General features: G+C 46.5%; 5 protein-coding genes across 5 annotated transcripts; 2 read left to right on the top strand and 3 right to left on the bottom strand.

The window, feature by feature from the left end:
- Positions 1–3,690: 3,690 nt before the first annotated feature.
- Positions 3,691–6,056, bottom strand: FOXG_21485 (uncharacterized protein). Its single transcript, XM_018401825.1, has 3 exons — positions 5,560–6,056; positions 4,890–5,509; positions 3,691–4,834 (listed from the first exon to the last, which is right to left on the bottom strand). Exons 1-3 carry the CDS (start codon positions 5,996–5,998, stop codon positions 4,832–4,834), a joined length of 1,062 nt encoding a protein of 353 aa, XP_018253836.1. The 5' UTR covers positions 5,999–6,056; the 3' UTR covers positions 3,691–4,831.
- A 4,392-nt stretch (positions 6,057–10,448) lies between these two features.
- Positions 10,449–11,297, top strand: FOXG_14177 (uncharacterized protein; the record flags this gene model as incomplete). Its single annotated transcript, XM_018394244.1, has 2 exons — positions 10,449–11,147; positions 11,274–11,297. The coding sequence occupies 2 exons, from the start codon at positions 10,449–10,451 to the stop codon at positions 11,295–11,297; spliced, it is 723 nt and encodes a 240-aa protein (XP_018253835.1).
- A 1,774-nt stretch (positions 11,298–13,071) lies between these two features.
- On the bottom strand, positions 13,072–14,164 carry FOXG_14176 (uncharacterized protein; the record flags this gene model as incomplete). The annotated part of the gene is made up of 2 exons (XM_018394243.1): positions 13,072–13,927; positions 13,979–14,164. The coding sequence occupies 2 exons, from the start codon at positions 14,162–14,164 to the stop codon at positions 13,115–13,117; spliced, it is 999 nt and encodes a 332-aa protein (XP_018253834.1). The 3' UTR covers positions 13,072–13,114.
- A 1,741-nt stretch (positions 14,165–15,905) lies between these two features.
- Positions 15,906–19,722, top strand: FOXG_21484 (uncharacterized protein; the record flags this gene model as incomplete). The annotated part of the gene is made up of 6 exons (XM_018401824.1): positions 15,906–16,242; positions 18,299–18,396; positions 18,448–18,595; positions 18,644–18,770; positions 18,826–18,894; positions 18,990–19,722. 6 exons carry the CDS (start codon positions 15,906–15,908, stop codon positions 19,720–19,722), a joined length of 1,512 nt encoding a protein of 503 aa, XP_018253833.1.
- Positions 19,723–20,074: 352 nt separating this feature from the next.
- Positions 20,075–20,536, bottom strand: FOXG_21483 (uncharacterized protein; the record flags this gene model as incomplete). The annotated part of the gene is made up of 3 exons (XM_018401823.1): positions 20,075–20,224; positions 20,321–20,349; positions 20,446–20,536. The coding sequence occupies 3 exons, from the start codon at positions 20,534–20,536 to the stop codon at positions 20,075–20,077; spliced, it is 270 nt and encodes an 89-aa protein (XP_018253832.1).
- Positions 20,537–21,080: the final 544 nt, after the last annotated feature.

Genomic DNA, 21,080 nt, shown 5'->3' with positions numbered 1-21,080 from the left:
GATGTGGATGAACCATATCCATTGTTTTCATGGAGAATGATACGCTGGCATTTAAAGAGTTCCTTAGCCACTGTAATCACTTGTGGATCCCATGCCTCGCACTAGCGATAGAGGTGCATCAAGAGGTGACCTTTTATCACACATGGCCAGCTCTATAATCCCACTTGAGGAGCAGTTAATAGCTCTGGAGAGTATGGCGCAGACAGAGCCCACGAGCCGGACTTACTTTAAGATACTGAAGGCTGAAGTTGATATATATACACGAATGAATATTTCTACAAAGCGACAGTCCTGGCTAGCTAATTTGCATCTATCATTCATATAATTGAGCTTAGACGACGGCAGAGACCTCACGAAAGGAAAGAAACGGAAGCGCAATTACTCTATGGCTTCTTGAGGCCGGGCTACAGATAGCTTAATAGAGTACAAGCCACTTGCCCAAAATTATGAGCCCTTTAGTACTGGAGATGATTGTGCAATTGCAGCGTCTGGCCTGATTTGCCACAGTGATATGTTTGAGTTGATACGTGATTTCACACATCTCATACAAAACTCTTTGTTTCATCGGAAGCGGTGGCTTTGGTACTACGCGCTAGTGAAATTTCATATACTACGCAACCTTGGTTATGAGTTTATCAGAATACTCTTTGTGGTGATGGTGCATGGGTGCTGCTTGCTGCTTATGCTGGATGCTTTTATGAAGGCTTTCCACCATCAGATAAACTGAGAGACCTTTGGCACCAGGTCCCAGGCTTTTGAATAGACTAAAATAAATAAGTGAAATAAACGCTAAGCAGGGTAGCTGAACATTTCCTTGGACTATGTGCTACTGATCCGGAGTAGTTAGTTCTAGGAGCTCTGTTCTCCTCTAGAGCAAGCAACTTCTTTCCTATATTGACTGCTCTTTGATTTACACTTCCATGATTTAATGTTGTCAGTAGTGCTCTTCTATGGCGTTCCTATCATACATTCTGGCGCCACACGGTGTTGTTCTGGCAAAAAGATCAAACAGAGTCGCCATTGGCAGTCATAAGCTGAATGGATTGACCACTGGGCTGATGTGCGATAAAGGCGGTTATATTTCTTTGGCCAGACAGCCAACTATATCGCCCTTCGATACAAGGTCCGCACAAGAATGAAATTTATCACAGGAAAGGTTATTTAATACAGAATGATGCTTCTGCATTGAAATGAGGTCTTTCTATCTTTAGCAGCTTCCAAGGTAATGCCTAAACCATGGCGATTATTTACACCAGGAGGGACACTGAGATCCGTGGAGCACCATCTCAAAAGGAGGGGAAAGAAGTTAGCTACAACAAGCAAACAAACTTAATAAAGATTAATTCAACAGGCTTAGTTGGTTTGATAGTAGCTGACTGCAAGGCATGTATGTATGTATGTATGTATGTGTATTTTTCGTCTGGGTGGCTGTAACGAAGCCAAATCTCCTACTGGAGCAAAAGACGTGCTGAGCTAGCTAGGTACAGGATACCCCGCTTCCTTCACCATCCAGCATACCAATGGCACAAAAGGTGCTGTATTTCTCAAGCCCGTCACCCGTCAGCGGGTTCGAGGGCAATCTATTGTCGAACTTTTTCCACCGACCAGAATTCTCTCGCGCATCACTACATCTGCTGACGCAGTCCACAATCTCCAGTAACCAAGTTGTAGCTCGTAGTCGACTGTCGCGGCGGCAGGGAAAAACCTCGGGAAGGGATCAGAGGCCGACGGTGCGGCTTGCCTTTAAAGGAGAAAAACCCATCGCAATCGGCGTCGTTGATCGGAAGGATGTCGCTACGAATGCCCGGGGCATCGCCCTCCGATATCTAAGGCGTTCTGGTTCTGAGGTGCCGCCATTAGATCCGACAAAGGTGTTGTCAGAGAAGGCGAACTCTCCAAAATTCCTTCTCTGAAACTGCTGTTAGGGAGCCGATAGCGTCCCCGCAGTTTTTGTGTGGTCGCGTGGCCTGCAGAAAATCCCGCTCCTAGCACCGCACTAACAGTGCGTGCCAAGAAAGAATTTTTACAGGAGAGAGTTAGCTGACTGCAAGGCGTAAGAATAACTTAGAAAGCATAGGGTAGCTGTTGTTGACGGGGAATGTACACCGCTAAGCGCAACTAACGGATATCGGCTTAGCCCAGGCCCGACTAACCGTTATATCTTATACTGAAGTTTCGCTTTGACCACTAAGGTATTCAACAGGTCGCAAAACAGGAATGTGATTCGCTATATTTTATGCTTGTTAACAAGTGGCCGCTGATATTGCGCGCTTTTTGTATTGGACTGGTGTGTACATAGTGTGGAAATTTACTTGAAGAACGATATATGCTATGCCGCAGACAAGGCATTTTGACCAAAGGAGCTGCGTTTCCTGAAATGGAAGAGTCACATGATAGAGACAAGGCAGTGCATTTCAGAAATGCCAGACAGACAGTTAAGTCAATCGCTCAATTCACGGTTCAACAATATATGTGGCTACGTTTATAAACGAGATTTATAAGGACTCATTTAATTACATAGCCTTTTCACTAATCGGGGCGAGAAAAGTTTCTATGAGCTGAGTGCAGTATTCATATTAGCGTTCTATTGAATTCGGTCAGTAACGAGGTCCGTTTCGCGTCGCGTCAGTAGCGACGCATCTACTTGATGGAGGCCAGCCGTCATGGCTCAGTATACGTCCAAATCTGCCACTGTAAACTTCTGTCGACAATGTGGCCAATCTCTTAAAGTGACTATTCTCTCATGACCCATATAGAGCAGTCAATCAATCGATTTCGGTTTTCGGTGCTATATAATCATGGCTTTGTTAGCGATAGTACTAAAAATACGCAGCACGTCCAGCGCTGCCCTTAAATCAAACAAATCAAATCCGTGGTCATATTTGATTTATTTGACACTTTTTGGAACTGGATTTGTTGTTTAAGATATTTGATCAAACATTTCAAAGGTTCCAAATCTCATCGCCGTGGTTCTCCGATGTTATTCCCGGCCTCCCAGTGGGGCTACTTGTTGCGACCCTAGACCTCGAGCACGCGAACCTCATCTCTTCAGCCAACTCTCCCCTGTAAAAATTCTTTCTTGGCACGCACTGTTAGTGCACTGTTAGGAGCGGGATTTTCTACGGGCTACTCGGCCACACAATACTGCGGGGACGCCATCGGCTCCCTAACAGCAGTTTTCAGAGAAGGAATTTTGGAGAGTTCACCTTCTCTGACAACACCTTTGTCGGATCTAATGGCGGCACCTCAGAACCAGAACGCCTTAGATATCGGAGGACGGTGCCCGTGGCATCGGTAGCGACATCCTCCCGATCAACGACGCCGATTGCGATGGGTTTTTCCCCTTTGAAGGCAAGCCGCACCGCCGGCCTCTGATTCCTTCCCAAGGTTTTTCCCTGCCGCCACGACAGTCGACTACGAGCTACAACTTGGTTACTGGAGATTGTGGACTGCGTCAGCAGATGTAGTGATGCGTGAGAGAATTCTGGTCGGTGGAAAAAGCTCGACAGTAGATTGCCCCCGAACCCGCTGACGGGTGACGGGCTTGAGAAATACAGCACCTTTTGTGCCATTGGTATGCTGGATGGTGAAGGAAGCGGGGTTTCCCTGTACCTAGCTAGCTCAGCACGTCTTTTGCTCCAGTAGGAGATCTGGCTTCGTTACAGCCACCCAGACGAAAAATATACAAACAAACAAACAAACAAACAAACAAATCTCTTCAGCCAATCGCCACTTGCCACCAAAGACCAAGCCAAACCCTGCCAGCCGGAATACATCCAACCTTGACCAAAAGATCATCTCCTAGGCACCATGCAACTGGAAAACGGTCAAAAAAGCCTCTTGACCATGATAGGTTTCCTGGTACATTTACTTGCCGGTCGGCACACGCGACACCACTACACCTTGCAATTCTGTCGACACAAATCCCCAGAATGGGCTACCCTAGTTTTTTAGACAATGATCGTTCTGGTTTTTCACCTCTCCTAATCGCGCTTGACGGCTAAGGGTGAGCATAACCAGGCTGGTGGAGAAGGGGTTAGTTGGCCGCCTATCTCCATTGGATAAAGCATTATTGATTGAGGACGACTACGCGCTGTGACAAATAAGCATCAACAATGACACGATGCTTGGTGTTGTGGGGCTTCAGTGAGCTTGTTTGATGGCTCTGATTGGCCTGGTCTAAGTGCCAGATCCTTGGCAGATTCTTATTACCGGGTAGGTTGTGAAGAATGACGCGCATGAGCCTGGCCAACTATGTTCCGCGGCATCATATCCTATATCAAATATATCAAATGTTGTTTCAAATCCAGGATTTTGGATTTGCTTATTTGAAATAAGATTTCGATATATTTGATTGATTTGTTTGGTAATTTGTTTGATTGCATTTGATTTGCGGGCAGCGCTGAGCACGTCGATCATAATATGAAGCGCCAATCATACGGAGAAGCCGTCGAGGTAGTGATTTTCTCGTAAGCCAGTAAATCCCCGGAATGGATTGGCAGACTGGCTCCCATTATGTGGTCGTACCATTTACAATTGAGGTCGTTGCGTTATCCTTACTGGTACCCCCAATTGCCGTCGATTTTCTCACGCGACCCTGGACAAGATTTCCCATGCTATTGCGACGATAAGCCGATCTCATATACCGCCATAACCCCCGACCCCTTCCGCCGGAGACACAATACCCTCGACCATTGAATTTCGGGCGGGCGATGACACCTAAGGTGTAACACTCCCATGTCGATGTTAGCTCCCTGCTAGATCATGCTCTGCCTCCTGTTTTGCCTAGCCTCTAGTAACAGCCATCGCTCCAAGCTGTCATAGGGTATCATTACTAAGAACGGTCAACATATTTGAAACCCCCGAATAAGAAGATGTTAGCCACCTACCACCGGGCATTTGCCGATACACACTCGGCCCTGTTTATCCATCTTAACATATGTTGGGTTGAAAAGCCGGAGGGACTTGTAGAAATATTCTAGAAGGATGTCTAATCCTTTGTATGTCTTGCGCGGGTAGTCATAAAGTTTAATAACTGCAGCTCGAGAGACAATGATGTGTTGCCAACAGGTCATCTCTCCACTAATCCAATTCTGGCATTCCTGAGGTTCATCTTCAAATATCTTCTCCCAATCGCAGGATATTTTACTTCCCTCAGATTTCTGGATAATTCGCTTGTTGTCATCCGTGAGGGCGAAGTCATGAGGGAAATCAATTTTCCAGACATCTTGCAACTGTTCATAAGTATTTGGCGCCTCATCTGTGTCAGGAGAGGAGATAAGGATGTCAATTATCTTTCCATCAGGTTGTTCATACTGGGCATTACTGTTAGAGTCGTGACCTGTTGATTGCGCTTGCGTCAAATCATGCTGTTGAAACTTTCTAGTAAGAACCTCATTCGGATAGGCCCATTTGACTTTGGCCCATTCATTTTGCACATAGCTCATCAGTCCGTATTCAAGCGCGTAAACTCCGTTAGATTTTGAAGGGCTCAGAGACCAGAAATCCACTTAAACGTTGCATTAGTACGTGCGGCTAAATTGTACATGAGAAACAGACCTTCTTTATAATTCTTTAGATCTTCGTGGTAGAGTTTCAGCTCCCTTGACATGGTAGAAGTGGCCAAATTACTAATACCACACATCTGAATCTCATTCCGATTTTCTTCCAGGGAAAGATGAGGTGTAAGCTTGAGATGCCGAAGAGACTTTTCATAATCTCCTTTTGGGTTTGTCAACATATCACAGAAAACCATATAGTCTCCTGGCTTTGTTCCCAGAACTTCCCAAAATATAACTCCAGCCCTAAACCTCCAGGTGTCCGGAGAGTTACTCCAAACATGACGCCGGGCCTCGTAAAACTCTTTATCGTCGAGAAATTGCTGGAAGTTTGACTTGTTTGTTGGGTTTAAATTGTGTCGCATTTTTGCGAGCCGTTCTTCATAACGTCGGTTGAAATGCCCTATGCATCTTTTCTGCCAGTTTGATTGTTGTTCCATTATCAATAAGCGTGAGGCAAATGAAAATGGTGCGGGATTTACTGAATCGAGATGAATTAGGAAGGAGGAGCTAATAGAAGGAGATAAAGCATCCGTTGTCATTAATTAATCGGGGGTCTGTGCGTCACCAGCACAGCCCCATTGTACGTGATGGTGTGGCGGTGTTATCGTTATCCGGGCGCCGATATGAGCCAGTCAACCACGAACACTTGTTTAGGGCGTCAAGATAGTTGTGAGAATTAGGAATTAGAAAATGAGATTCATGTCGACGACGAAGGACAAAACGTCGACCCTGAAGAGCAGCTCAGCCTAGACACTATCAAGGCAAAGGAAGATGAAGAAGCAGGAACTATGTCGCAGGATTATCTGACAGCAGATTTACCGCCCAGGCTATCGTCTCTGTAAGAACAGACGCAGCTGGGATTTATGAGGGAGGTAAGTTTAACTGAAAATACCCTAAGGCTGCATAGACTGACAAGCCCAGATCCGGCACTTGGGACGGCAAACACATGTCCAGGATCTTCGCAATCAGTGCTACCGGTAGCGGACATCAATGACGAGTCTGACTGCAACGATTTAGTAGAGTACCTTTTCTTCGCGAGGTGGATCGCAGTCACCTTTGGCAGGCTCCGTTTTCTTCAACTTAGTAGATAAATCTCTTGCCACGTTGGAACGGTTTCCAAGTACCATATACAACCCCCCTTTCGACAGCCCCACCCTTTCGTCAAGCAAAAAAAAAATAGCACCACCAAAATTCGTCAACTTCACTTATACGAAATTTGGCCAGAATAAATAGCTACCTAAAAGAAGCTTCTTTTATTGATTATATAAATGAGTGGAGATAATTATTTTGACCTGTTGAGGATGTGCTGGGCACGCGATATATGCAAGTCATGCTATTGAAATATTTTCAATATGGTCACTAACCTCCTCACCGCTCTTTCTCGTGATTTTTGATCTTTACCCTCGACAACAGCAGAAAAATGCCTAAATCACGACTTCAATGGGAATATACAGAGGACGATATGGCTGAGGCCATATTGGACATTACCGATCATGGTTTTTCACCCCCTCAAGCGGCCCAGAGAAGAGGAGTGCCCCGAACGACCCTCATCGATAGACTTAACGGCCGTGGGGCCGCTGAAGACCAGATCCAGCCTCGCCGACGTTTGTCCAAGAGCCAAGAAGATAGGCTCGCTTTCTGGATACTCCGTCAGGAGTCTTTGGGCTATGCTCCGTCCCACAGTCAGATCCGCGCTTGCGTCATGGGCCTGCTGAGACAGCAGGGCGAACATCCCGACTTAGGACGTAACTGGGTGATCAAGTTTATCAATCGCCGCGCAGACCTAAAGACCAAGATGGGTAGACGTCAAGAAGCTAAAAGGTTCGACTCTTTCACACCTAGAGCGGTTCATTGGTACTTTGATATCCGGGATGGCCAGTATGGCTGGATTAAGCCTGAAAACACCGTCAACGTTGATGAAGGCGGTATTATGACTGGTTTCGGCAAGTATTCACCTCTATTACTTGTCGGTGCTTGCATTTTGACCGACTAATTCTCTTCATTCAGGCCTAGATAGCCTAGTTGTTGGAAGCGCGGACCCGAAGCGCAAGGCCTTCCTCAAGGGACCACAGACTCGGAATTGGACTTCATTCATCGAAGCTGTCACTGCTGACGGCCGCGCTTTAGTTCCTGGCATAATCTTCAAGGGGAAGGAACTGCAGAAACAATGGTTCCTTGACGAGTTCAAGCAGATAGCAGACTGGTATTACATAACATCGCCCAACGGGTGGACTGATGACCACATAGGCATTGAATGGCTTGAAAGAGTTTATCTGCCCCAGACTACACCTGCCGACGAGTCAGACGCGAGATTGATCATCTTAGATGGTCACGGAAGCCATGCAACAGTATGTCCTCCATTTCCCCCATCTCACGATCAGTGCTGAGTGATGGAAGGATGAATGGATGGCCACGTGCTTTTTTGAACAACGTTTATTGCTGCTATCTACCAGCACACTGCTCTCATGGACTCCAGCCACTAGACAATGGAGTCTTCAACGCGTTAAAGGCTGCATATCGACGAGAGCTGGAAAAGTTCGCTTCGTTGACTGATTCCGCTCCGATGGACAAGGTCAATTTTATTAGGGCCTACGCCAAGGCTCGCCGAGTTGGAATGACTAAGAAGAACATACTGTCAGGCTGGAGGGTCACTGGCAACTGGCCGATTTCGCGTTCCAAAGCGCTGCGACACCCTGAAATCCAACAAGACAGGCCAAATAGCGGCCCAAGAGTGACTCCTGAACCTAGGCCGTATCTTGGCTCGGACGATACTCCACAGACGAGCCGTCAAATTCGAGATCTTGGGCTGAACAAAACACCAAAGACGCGGAGACGGTACAACGTGATAGCCAAGGGCTTTGAGGCTCAACAACAGACAGTAGCGGCGCATACGCAGAGGATTGCCAGCCTAGAGGAAGAATTGGCTCGGCTGAAGAGAGGGAAGAAGAGGAAGGCGGTACCGAATCCTAACAGGCGTTTTATGACTCTCGGGGAGACTTTAGCTGTTGGAGAAGCCATAACTGAAGGGGAGACTCAAAATGAGTCTGTCGTGGTGGAATCTGTCTGTTCAGACGAGCGAGAGTCAGAATCAGAGGCTAGCTCGGTCATTGAAGTGAGAGAGGAAGCCGTACCCCAGCAACGGACCACGCGGTCAGGACGGCTTATCAAAAGACCTAAATTCCAATAGAGATAGTTGTTCGCTATTGCGAGATGAGATATTTTGCACATGTCCCTCATTTTGGCCGAGTTGTTTACAAGTGAAGTTGTCCATTTTTGGTGGTCCTCTTTTTTTTTTGCTTGACGAAAGGGTGGGGCTGTCGAAAGGGGGGTTGTGTATGGTACTTGTCGTCTTTGCGTACCAAGAACACTTGCTTGTGTTCATCAGGAGAGCCAAACATGTTTTAGGGGGAAAATGGAAGACAATGGTGGTTGCAAGTCTAAAATAAGGAGTGTACGAGACTTTTAATAGTTCACATACTTCAGCCCCTGCTTAGTGTTTATATGGATAAGCAAATAGGATGCAGCCTTCAGAAACGGCCGGTAGCTCCTTCATTGACTAGCAATTGGTGCCTAGTTCTTCAAGAACTCCGTTTGGTGGCAAGAAATGAAAGAATTACTTCCTTCCTGTTTAGCTACTACGATGCAGCACATTCTAGAAAGTAGCCCATTGGATGGAAAGAGCTAAAGTGAAAGCTCGATACCATCAACGCTGCTACAAAATCTGAGATATCACCTTGTGGCGAGCTTTCAGTCAAGCATCTGTCACGGTCACACTGTTCAACTGAGCGCTATGTACCGAAGAAGAATCCCATGATGGTATTCCATAGAGAGGCTAAAATTATGGAGAATCGCAACCGCTGGTTTTATCCATAGTTCGCAGCACCACAATTGGACCTGTCATACTATGAGATGAATCAACACCTTTCCAACACTTCATGTCTTCCTAGGAGGCTTTCGTTGTTGGTGCCTTGTTCGGAAGAGACTCTTACGGAACCATCAAATAGGGGCAGTGCAGCAAAGCGCAAAACGGGAAAGTCCGGTCAAGGCAACCAACGATTCGGGATCGCCAGATTGTAAGGCATACAGATCGGTGAGTTCCAAATCAAGGCTGATCACTGGTGGTCAATACGTACTTTTGCCTCTGAAATCAATCTTCTGTTCTGCTGTTCCGACTCTCTATATGAACTGTCACTCTTTCAACCACACGCTGAATGCTCAGAAAAGTCTATCCTAAGGAAGAAATGTACTCTCAGCTCCTTGCTATAGTAAAGATTCGGCTTTTACTGCCCATAGGTAGACTTTTCGTAACGTTAAATGGTTCGTATTTAGTTAGATACCGTGGTGGGATATCGTTCTAAGGAGCACAAGTGAGTGCGCCTTGGTGACAGCCTTGATCCACGCTGGGCAGGGGTATGTATTGATCAGTATCTCCTCGTCCATGTCGTGGCGCTACCAGTTTGACACTTGTGTCGATGGAGATTTCAGGTTGGCCATCTTGCTATACGCAAAACTGAGAGAATGTATAAAGACACGATTCTGTCAGTAACTTCGCATCTCTCTACTTCTCTTGACCATTGGATTTATTCACACGCAACTAGTAATAAGCTTCCTAGCACTCCTATCTTCTGACTGTTACCCCAAACATCATTATATAACCTGTCTCGCGATCGGTTGACCCAGTTTCCGTCAGCAATCCTCATCAATCTTACCTGTCTTTCCAAGTTGGACTCTCAGGATTGGACTTGAGATCGATTCGTCTCATCACCTTTTATCCATACTGGAATCTCAACTTGAAGACTTCTTACAGCACGTCTTGTCTGGCGTTCAAATCTGATAACCCCACAATACCGAATCCTTTGCTCATACTAAGACAACCGCTCGTCAAAAATGAGGCTCCGCTCCACTATCATTCTGTTCGCCCTCATTCCCTATGCATTTATGTCTACTATAATTGATTCGTTGAATCCGAAGCGTATTGGGTCTGAACCACGCGCGGAGACTCATCCGCTGGACAAACGTGGTGGCAGCAGTCATGGTGGAAGACGAGGCGGTACAAAAGGATCTGGCAGTGAAAGCAGCCATGGCTCTCCCGGTGTCGGCCCGCAGCCCACCTTCGCCGGCGGACGTTATTATGCCGGTGGTTCAGTAAGGCCTTTCAAGGCCGGCGCCGCGAGTCCCGGAGGAATCAGACCCTACCCAATGGCTGGTGCCGCTCTCTCGTTTTGGCCTGGTGTGTGGCTCTACGGCGCATACATGTACCCCTTCACGGATACGTGTTCCTACCACAATGAGACTAGCGATAAGGACGAGGAACGCCCTGTTCTGTGTGGATGCTCGTGGTACGAGAACTGCGAATGCGACGACCCTGATAGCGCCCCATACTTCAAAGAGCTCATCGGAAGCGGCAGCTATGAAGCACTCAACAAGTCCATAGTCGATGTCGCAGAGATTAACGGCACTAAGACGATCCTTATCAATGGCACTCTGCCCAATGATACTGCTCTCGCTGGCGACAAGGACAAAAACAGCGCTCCTGCTCGATACGTGGTCGGAACTTTCGGGTACTGGCCCACTATAGCTGTAGTAGTAGGTACAGTTTTCATATCATCAGGCTAGCATATGTTACGTGTTCCGTTAGTGTATGTTGTTTAAATCATCAATGTATAACTTCTCATACGATATAGCTAGCCTGAAGTAGCTGAAGGCGAACAGGTTATGGGTTGTCGTGGCGTCTAAATTGTCGATATGTTAAATGCTGGAGAACGGGATAATGTTTAGAAATCAGGAGAGTTATACAAGGGAAGTATTTCCCTTCCTTCAGCGGTAGCCCCTTTCTGGTTTTAAGTAATAATCGTTATCCTCGTATTTACATACAAAGTTGTGACCAAGTAGTGACCCAAAAAGCATTATCTATGATTTTTTGGCATCACTATAGCGGCAGGTTCTAATTCCTAACATATAAGGGGTATTTCTGAAGTGCTAAGGCCTATGCGTTGACATCAATAATTAGACACCCTGTGATACAAAGGCGCGCAGACGGTAAGGGGTCATTACGGACGGTCTTACTCAAATCATTAAGCCGTTGGTCTAAATAATGACGTTCTCTTCCGTCTACTTTATTCAACTCAAAACGGTTCCTGTATTTGAATGCCCGAGAGTATCCTGTAGCGACTGCTTCAAGTCCAATTCTGTATTAGATAGGATCGTCTCGTCAAATAATCCCCGAAACTCAATTCACAAGTAGCTGTTCCTTCGTCAAGAATAGGATTAGTGGATCAGATTTGTATTCTTTACCGTATTGGACAGCTCTCGGACCGTCGATGGTCTGATTGCTATGCAATGACTGACGATCAAGTTTACCAAGTCACAACTATTCAGAACTTCATGAACCGCCAACCAAGGAATAGAAGCATGCTTGCCGATATCTCTTATCCAATGTGTCGACTCTAGATCGCAGCCTCTTGATGCAGCACCTTCCAGATATACAATACGCAAGCCACTGGCGCTTCATCTTTAGCGGCGAGGTTGATATCCCTCTCTCTCAGAACATTCGCTCTTTCAGCATCAAGTTGTCCAAGTCTCTTAGTAACAACCGCAATCTCATGATCGGTCTTGCATATCAGCACATATGAGATTAACCTGGCCCGAAACACACAAGCGCTATTCTCTTTTGCGAGCCAACAGTTCGCCGTCTTAGTCGTGGCCTGTTAGTTGAAGTGGAAACTACATTATAGAAAGCCTCCCTCCATCAGGTTATTAAATAAAAGAGGATATATGAGAGACAACAAGTGAAATCTCGTATTGAACGCAGCGTGAGAAACAATTCACCAATTCGGTCCTCCAACTGTCATCTATATGCTACATCGTGAGCTTTCCCACAGAAGAGCCACCCAGCAGAAAGCCTAGCCGATCCCAACAAAAGCAGAAGCCGACCAGGTGCGTGTAGGGGCATATTGCCAGCTATACTGACACTCAGCCATATACTCAGGAACTTTAGCGCTAGAATGCATCTGCTACCAGCCAATCCAGCATAGGGAGGGGCGAAACTGTTGCGGTAGATGGCTGGGTTGAAGCCACCAAGACATCACTAAACGAATCCCAGAGGAAATAATTCTGGCAACATGTCGCCTTCCCACTTGCTTGACTACTCACCAGAGGCGATAACAACTGACAAAACTGACGAGGGCCTAATCAATCAACGTTTCTTACCACGGGTATGCTTCGGTGAAGGAGATCAGTCGAGAAGGAGAAGCGGTGTTGCATTGGGTCCTATTATAAAACTAGCAGAACTGTAATTACATGTGCAAGTCGTGGGATGCGGTTCACACGCCATGCTGCCGTCCACGGATACCCGAATCACCAAGTGTTCTTGTCAAGGTAGTCGTTAGAGAAACAGTCTTGGGAGAACTATAAAGAGGAGGTCGTGATATAGTCTATATAGGATAGATATCTTAGAATCTATGCCGCTGTACATAGATAAACGATGAAGGTCGAACCGTCGATTCAATAATCATGAAGAGCAGTATTGCTCATTGCGTCCGACATATTAAAGTTCACCATGTACTGGTGCATCCGTAGCAGTAAAATTCCATCGCGCTGTGTCCTATTTGGGGAGTGTTGTAGATGTTGCGCGTGTGCTTGTTGATGGGTTGGGCTAGGTTAGCAGCTCGATGGGCGATCGCAGCTTGCTCAGTCATGAACTTGGCCAGCTTCTGTGACACATGGGAAAAGCTTGTCGTAAGGTACTTCTGCGCAAGTGTAGGCGAGGGTTGATGCAGGTTATGCGACAATGTGATCAAGGTAACGCTCTCTGTCTGGTCCCAACCTCCATCGTTAACTTCGGAGCGGCCAAGGATGGCTCGTGCGAGAGCGAAAGATGAGCGAGCCATAACGGAAGGCTTGGTGGAAACAAAGTCGCGATGGAACAAGGCAATCTCACACAGATAGGCGGCCATGTGCGCAACCTCCTCTGCTACCATTAGTTGCGAAAAGAAGTCGACCGTGGGGTGGCCAATGATCCAATCGAGGGTGTTGAGGACATGCATCTCCATTTGTGTGAACATGCTGGCGTCATAGAGTCCGCAGCACATGTTGTTGCGTTCGTGAATCTGGGGAACGCGGTCCTTCTCGTCACCATACTTGGCAGCGATGAGTAGTGCAGCGCATCCAACCAGCTGGTAGTGTTGTTTGTACACCACTCGCTTAGAGTAGTATCGATCGAGGAGGTTAACAGTGAGAAAGAGAGTCTCGGGGAGGAGGCCGAAGGCACCATGGGCCTCGATGAGGAAGTCGATCAGGTAAGATCGCATGAACCACTGAATCTCGCGCTGCATATCGATGAGGGAAGCATCTGGTAGAGTCTCATCCTTAACATTGTTAGCAGATGAGATGCAGTGAACGTCAATGTGGCAATATACCTCCATTTGTCGCATATGCTGCATGATATCCTCGAGGTACTCATCCCCTGCTAATTTTGATAGCTCAATGCGAATAGTGTCTTGCTGTTGACGGGCCATCACTCGTGCTGCCTCTTGGGCTGTGATTCTGTGATGAGGTTTATCAGACTCCGCGAAGTAAGAGTCGTGGTGTTGAAAGTACGCCATGAGAGCAATGGTACTTGCGTGAATAATAAACACTGTTATCAGATTTTGAATCGTTATCGTATTGCACTCTTTTGGTAGAGAGTGTTAGCAATGATACCAACACGCTCAGAATGGGCAAAGTGGATAACCTGACACAGAGAATCTAGCAAGGCCTCAGTTCTTAACTCTTAAGCATATTATAGTTAGTTTATCAGTGTAAGAGAAAGGGCTCGAAGTGTTGATCGTCATTAACTCACGGTTTCGAAGACGAACACAGATCGCTAAGGAGCGGAGTAGGGGAACATCTTCTTAGAAATGGATGAATGGGGAAATTATTTTACGTACAGCAATAGTTCGTTCAAGAGAGTATTTCTAATACATCCTGGCTAAATATTTCCGCTCCCTAGATACAGATTTGGCCTGAAAAGAATAAATCGTGTACAGGTGAATTGTAGATAAGCTGGGGAGAGAGAAGAGCGGGACAAGGCTGAATGAAATAAGGACGGGCCGCTAACGCCGGGCCGGACCGGGTAGGTTAGGTGGATATCACCCCTGTAAGTCTCAGGATACGACAATGATCAGGCAGAACAGCGTGCTATCGCCAGACATTCCCTTTGCAAGTATGGTAATGGGGAGTACCTTTAAATACCACAAGAATTTGGTGTAGAGAAGATATTAAGCTATATATTTGATTCAACATCAAATTACTACCTAGCCTAAGGTCGAGGCTCACGCTAGCGGTGCTTGGGAAGTAGAAGAGAAGAAAAGGAGGCATCAAAGCGACGATCCTTGGCTTGACACCGTCTACTCCCCTTTTTTGGTGCCACATACAGCGAACTTAGTCTAATTAATGTAAGGAATACCTGCACAAAACTCATGGTAAGACGGTATGAGAGGAGATTCCCATAGCTGCCTAACCCAATGACCTATCGGAACACAGCTTCCTGATCCCTTAAAGGCTCTGAGCTAACTAATGCCTGCTGTGGGTTGGTAATTGGTTGGCTTTTCGTAAAACCTGCAGGTCTTACTGTCCGAAAGCTAAGTCCTGTCAACGCTAGATCATGCACCGCCACCTAAGCCTAATTGGGTCAAGCACGCTAGCACCAATGGCGTGTTCAAAGGCTCGACGATTGGAGGAGTGTCCCTTCTGTCTTTAGTCAAACTAGATAAGCTTGGGCACTTGATTATAGATTTGCGATTTGTTCAGCTCTGTTTCATGGCCAATGCATCCATATCGTGATGCGCTGTGATAAATAGTCAATCAATGGAATTGGCTTCATTTTTTCAGTCACCTTGACTAATTAGCTGAGGCTTGTATTGACTCAAGCTAACTAGTTGAGAAAGAGAGAAACAAGGAGGAGTGTCCAGGGCCATGGGGTTCAAATCTGCTGCCTTCAGCTGACAAGTTAGTTGGCCTTGGTACGGATAGCCTGCCTTGAGTCACTAAATGCGAATGCATCTTATGCTATTTCCACTTTAGAAGTGTAAAAGACATGTGCACTGGCTATAGAATGGGAAGAGCCAGAGGTTGTTCATATAGATATAAAGAATGATAACCTGGGTATTTTAACAGAATCTGGTTTATCTCCTTTCTTTTTTCCCGCCCTTCAAACTTCTTGCCTTTGAAGGGTGTTCTTGAGTAGTGGTTTTCGAGAATGGTCTCGGATTTCTCGCCAAAGAGAACTTCTCGCGGAATTCATCCACTATCCAAATAGCAGCATTGGCAGGCTAGCCTCCTTGATTTGTTGGATGGATGTTCGCTATGGTTCTTCAGATGCCAGACCTGGAGCTTGCTGAGATATTTTATCACATATCCCTGGTAGGTGGTCCTCCGTTGCCTAAGGGCATGCTGGACAAGGATCTCGAAATCTTGACATGTCGCGTCTGGTCCTGCAGTCTTGGTCGTCAGTCACTCTTTTCTGAGGACCAAAGTTTGAGCAAAGCGAACCATAGGTCGCGTGATACGAATTCGCCCATCTTTTACAAAGGCAGATTGGGCAGGCGCGATGGAGTGCAGAAGACGGAGAAAGGATATGATGATCCGGAACATGATCAAGGCAAAGTCGAACTTCTACAACATTTTTGCTCAAACCATTACTGTAAGAGTCAAGCTGGCAAGCGACAAGTCAGCCACTTGAAGTGCTGACGATTGTCAAGTGCGTGAGGCGGCATTGAGAAGCCAAACTTCGAAGTAATGTAGGCGTAAATGGTGTCAAATGGTCTCGGTTAAAGTGGAATGGCACATTTGCTAGTTCCACAACTCTTGGACCGTTAGTGTCTATCAGATATAAGACACCACAGAACTAGAACTGATGGCATTCGTGACAGACGAGAAGAACGAGTGTTACTACAGTGCGCACGACTAAGCAAACAACATGGATAGTAAATTCACGAACCATATAGATCCTAACACAAGGACAAAATAACAAAAAGAAAAAACAGCTACGTAACCACCGCCATGAACTCAATCATCTTCCCCACCTTCAGCAGCCTCATCATTATCCTCAATATTATCCATGAAACGAAGGTTCTTCGAGGTGCATGGACTTCAAAGCAGTCCGCTTATCCTATGGGGCCTGAGATTTGAGAGTGGCCTCTTCCTTTGAGATGTGGATATCTGAGCTGAATCACACTGCCCCCCTATAAACTTCGTCGGAATAGCCCTCTGCCTTATCCCTCGCAAATGTTCTGAATCGTCTCCGAGAGACAAAGTTGCCATCAACGTCCCGAGACGAGGCTTCTCTGGGAGCCTGCTTCTATGGTCAATGACGCTCCTGGATGACGTCGGACGTTTCTTATGAATTCCTATCTGGTCAGATACTTTCATCTGTCAAAGTGGCGAAGGTGCTTACTGGAACCATGGTTCGAGTCATAAGATGCGCTGTATGGAAACACAGTCCCTCTGTTGCTGTTTCGGACGCAAAGGGCACGTTCGTTTCCACTTTTGAGAGGAAGCCATTTCGATGGCCGAGGAGCACGTTTAATGTCACTTTTGGGGAATGTTGAAAATCGTGGCTCTTGAGATGGATCGATGTGGGAAGGTGGAACTAGTGAAGTCCCCTCGGGAGATGAAGCATTTGGTCTCCCAGGCATGGGCTCCGAGATATAGAAGCTTTCATTTACATCGAAGCTTTCCGGACATAGTTCGTCCGAAGAGAGTACGTGATCGCCCCCATGTGTGTAGTTATTCATTGTTGTCTGAGTCACTGAGTTAATGAAAACTTAAGGAGAGAGTCTCTATTGGGGCCAGAATAGGGGGAATCCTGCCTTTTAAAGGTTTACACGCCTTTGTTGCAGCCCCTACTTACCTAATACTCGGAAGTCCGGGAAATCAGGAGGAAGTTTTCGGAGATAGCCGTTATCAACCCACGATTGGCTTGTGCCGGAAACATACACTCGTACAGTCCTCTTACATAATCACTTATATACACAGCTGAAAAGAACAGGTCAAGTTGTTTGGTTGAATCAGGGACAAGCAATTCAGCTGCCAAAGATGGGAAGTTATGCAATACATAAAGGCTTCTTGCAAAGATCCAACTTTCTGCGATCAGTTAGCTTTTCCATTGTTCCGTGAATGGCTGTTCCCACCGTCGTTAGCTCTGAAAAACCATCGTAAGGCCTAACCGTTGACAGTGTTATTAGTTAAGAGATAAAAGGGATGATATGTTACTCATTTGCTCTTGAAGTAACCGTAGGGCTGGTGTCAGCTTTTTATCTACACTTCCTGGGCCAAAAAGACACTCCTGGTCGAAAGAGCAATAATCAAGATATAGTCGAGAGATTCATCATCCAACCTCGTTCTACCCTTGCCTCCCAATCCCTAGGGCGCTTAGGTCGCAGTCGTTTCATGCCAGCGCCGGCTAAAAGGCCTCCTTTGAGCTGATTCCGACGCCGCACAAAGGTCTGTTGTCCTATTCGAAGCCGAGGGCTTTCAGTCCGGTTCCTTACGTACATCCATCGGTCGCAGCCTGAAGAAGGTCGAAGTTACAGATACCGTCCACCATGAGGATATTCGTTATGATCATAGGCAGTATTCAAATATGCCAACAGGCAAAGAAAATGAGGTTGTTACTGCACATATCATCTGAATGTAAGGCTCCATCTACCCGCCACCAGCTTCGATATGAAATATTTCAGCCACATTAACGAACATAGACTACCCCAAACCGGACCGTGTGCGAAATGGAGAGTCTAAGAGATTCACGGTTCATGTCGAGAACATTCACCGGGATCTTACCGAGGAATACCTTATGGTAGTAGCTTTTATGCCTACAATTCAGGTACAGGGACTTACAAGCATATAGGAGCTATTCGAACGAATCGGGCCTGTTATTAATCTACAGTTTCGAAATGATTGTGCTGGGCCATCCAAAGGTACCGCTGAAGTGACCTACGAAATGAAAGAGGACGCAGAAGACGCGCTCGGACAAATTGATGGTGCAAATGCCATTGGTAAAAGCTATCTGGCCGAACTATGTAACCCGGCTGATGAGAATTTAGGCCAACCGATTCAATTAACTCTTCTGTCCTCCCAAGGCCAAATTGATGCTGCCAACGAAGAGCCTTTTCCGTGCCCATGCTGTCCTTTGATGCTGCCTCACACTTATACAGATAATGCTAGATGGCGGTATATCTATGTGCCCTTCTGAGAAACGTGGAGTTGTTGAGTCTAACAAGCCTAGGGCACACGTGGTGCAGGATCTCTGCCCATATATCTGCATCTTCGAAGATTGCGAATCCCCTGACAAAATGTACGCATCGACTTACGAATGGATGTCACACTTGGCAAAATGCCACTCTACCACGGAGTGGGTATGTGTAAGTTGTTCCAAGCTTCATTGTCCAGTGGCAATGGCACCTCAACTGTATCGTTCAATGACCCAATGGACTTGGGCGAACATATTTCAGCTTTTCATAAGGACGTTGCAAGCGACGACACAGAGCTCCTAATACAGGCGGGCGAACTACCGGCCGGGATCCAGAGGATCGCATGCCCTCTATGCCGACGAGGGCTTGTCACAAATAAAACAAGCGCAGATGAGGATCAATGCCTGGTCCATCCTGACAACCGTGTTCAAAAAGTTGGATTAATACAACTTGAAGAGGCTGAACATATCGCCACTCATATCCACGAATTTGCGCTCCACGCTTTTCCATGGCCTAATGAAACCAAGACCGAACCGGATTTAGATCTGTTGAAATCAAATTCCACCGCCAGCTCTCGGCCTGAAATTACGTTTCAAGCTTCAAGCCACACAATATATTTCGGAAAGGAATATGGCTTTTACAACCCACATGAAATACTCGAAATTGTCCAGACCTTAAGGCAGGAGCTCACACTTTTGGACAGGAGCAGTTTAACTGGCCTACTTGACTGGATCGCGGGTGAGCCTGAGTCTGTCATCCAGAGGCTGGATTGTGAGGCTCTCGCGGTTGTCTTGAATGAGTGTCGGACGACTATTTCTCAGCTTCAACTATCGAAGAATAGCCACTCGAGAAACGAAACTCACGAAGAGGAACTAGTCCATGAGTTACAAGAGCAAAACGAGAAGTTGCATTCTCTCTTCAAAACTGGCTAGAGTGTGACCGATGGTATCATTCTGGTGATGGGAGTCATGGGGGCTGGGAAAAGCCATTTCGTGAATCTGCTCAGAGGCCAATCTGTCGTGGATGGACATTTGATGATTTCAGGTATATATTGCCCCTCGCTTAGTTGCCTCAGACTTCTAAATTAACGATCTTCATAGCGACACAGAAGTGCGAGACTGTTCAAATTTTTATTGATGAGGATGAGAAGCGCAGTATTACTGTTGTGGATACACCAGGCTTCCTTGATATGCGTCGTGGTCAGGCAGAGATCGTGGGCCGAAATCACAGACTATCTGGCCGCCCAGAATCTCTCCGGCTTGCCTCGTCGGGGGGATTTTATATCTACACAAAATCGCAGACAACAAAATGACCGACGCTTCTCAAGGTCAACTCCATCTTCTCAGAAAGATTGTTGGAGATGATGCCTTCACGAACGTTATCTTGATCACAACCATGTGGAACACTCTCCGCAGCGAAGACCGACAACGTGCTCTACAGCGCTAACAAGAGCTTATCAGCAACTTCTTGAGTCCCATGATAGACAGAGGATCTTGCGTGATCGCTAGTCAAATTTGAATTGAAACAAACCTCATTTTTGTCTTTCATACTTGGGTAGGCTAGGTTTACCTCAAGTTATCAACAACACTGCGCAATCAATAGAAAGTCCATGGTGTATCCAGGCTCCGATGAAAACCACCGAGCAGAAAGCTTACGATACGATTCGAACCGCTCGCAGGACTTTTCGCCAAGGTCGGCCATGTGCGAGCTGAATGCATTCAAATCGAACAAGTTTGACGAGACCATGAGGCACACTTGGTCAATCACGACAGGGTTCGTGTTGAAAACAAAGGGAGTAGCGGAGTCATAACAACATCTGCCTGATATCCGAAGAGAGGAGATCCTGGGATAAGAACTCATTACTTTACATCGGCTTGGGATGATGAAAAGAGAAAGTTTATGAGTGTGCGTGTCCCATTTCAAGCTGAAAGCGGAACATGGAGTGGAGCTACCGTACGCTTTAGACGTCCCGGTGTGACAGTCCAAGGTCTAACGCTGGACTTGAACATCGAACCCGCCTGCATTCGCCTACTCTTCTACTCTTAGGTGTAATGTACCCCCAATCGTCGTGTACCCCATTGCGACTGTTCGCCAATCATCACTCACGGCAGTACAGTAGAGTCCCTGGACACATGAGTGGAGTCTCGATCCCAATTATGCTTATCTATAATGATACCAGCCAATCCGGCCTTTTCCAGTTTAACGTATTGGTACATTTGATTGGTTAAACCAGAAAGACCCTCCACGATTGTGGAACGACAAGGTCTTTTCGCTGTTCTCACTGGTTAGT

Source organism: Fusarium oxysporum, chromosome 14 (assembly GCF_000149955.1).
Source record: "Fusarium oxysporum f. sp. lycopersici 4287 chromosome 14, whole genome shotgun sequence".
Taxonomy (NCBI): Eukaryota; Fungi; Ascomycota; class Sordariomycetes; order Hypocreales; family Nectriaceae; genus Fusarium; species Fusarium oxysporum.
This window is presented reverse-complemented; position numbering and strand designations above follow the sequence as displayed.

Coding starts and splice junctions, on each gene's coding strand:
- FOXG_21485 (XM_018401825.1), bottom strand. CDS start 5,998: ATGGAACAACAATCAAACTGGCAGAAAAGATGCATAGGGCATTTCAAC. Junction 5,510..5,559: donor TCTAAAGAATTATAAAGAAG/GTCTGTTTCTCA, acceptor GCAACGTTTAAG/TGGATTTCTGGTCTCTGAGC.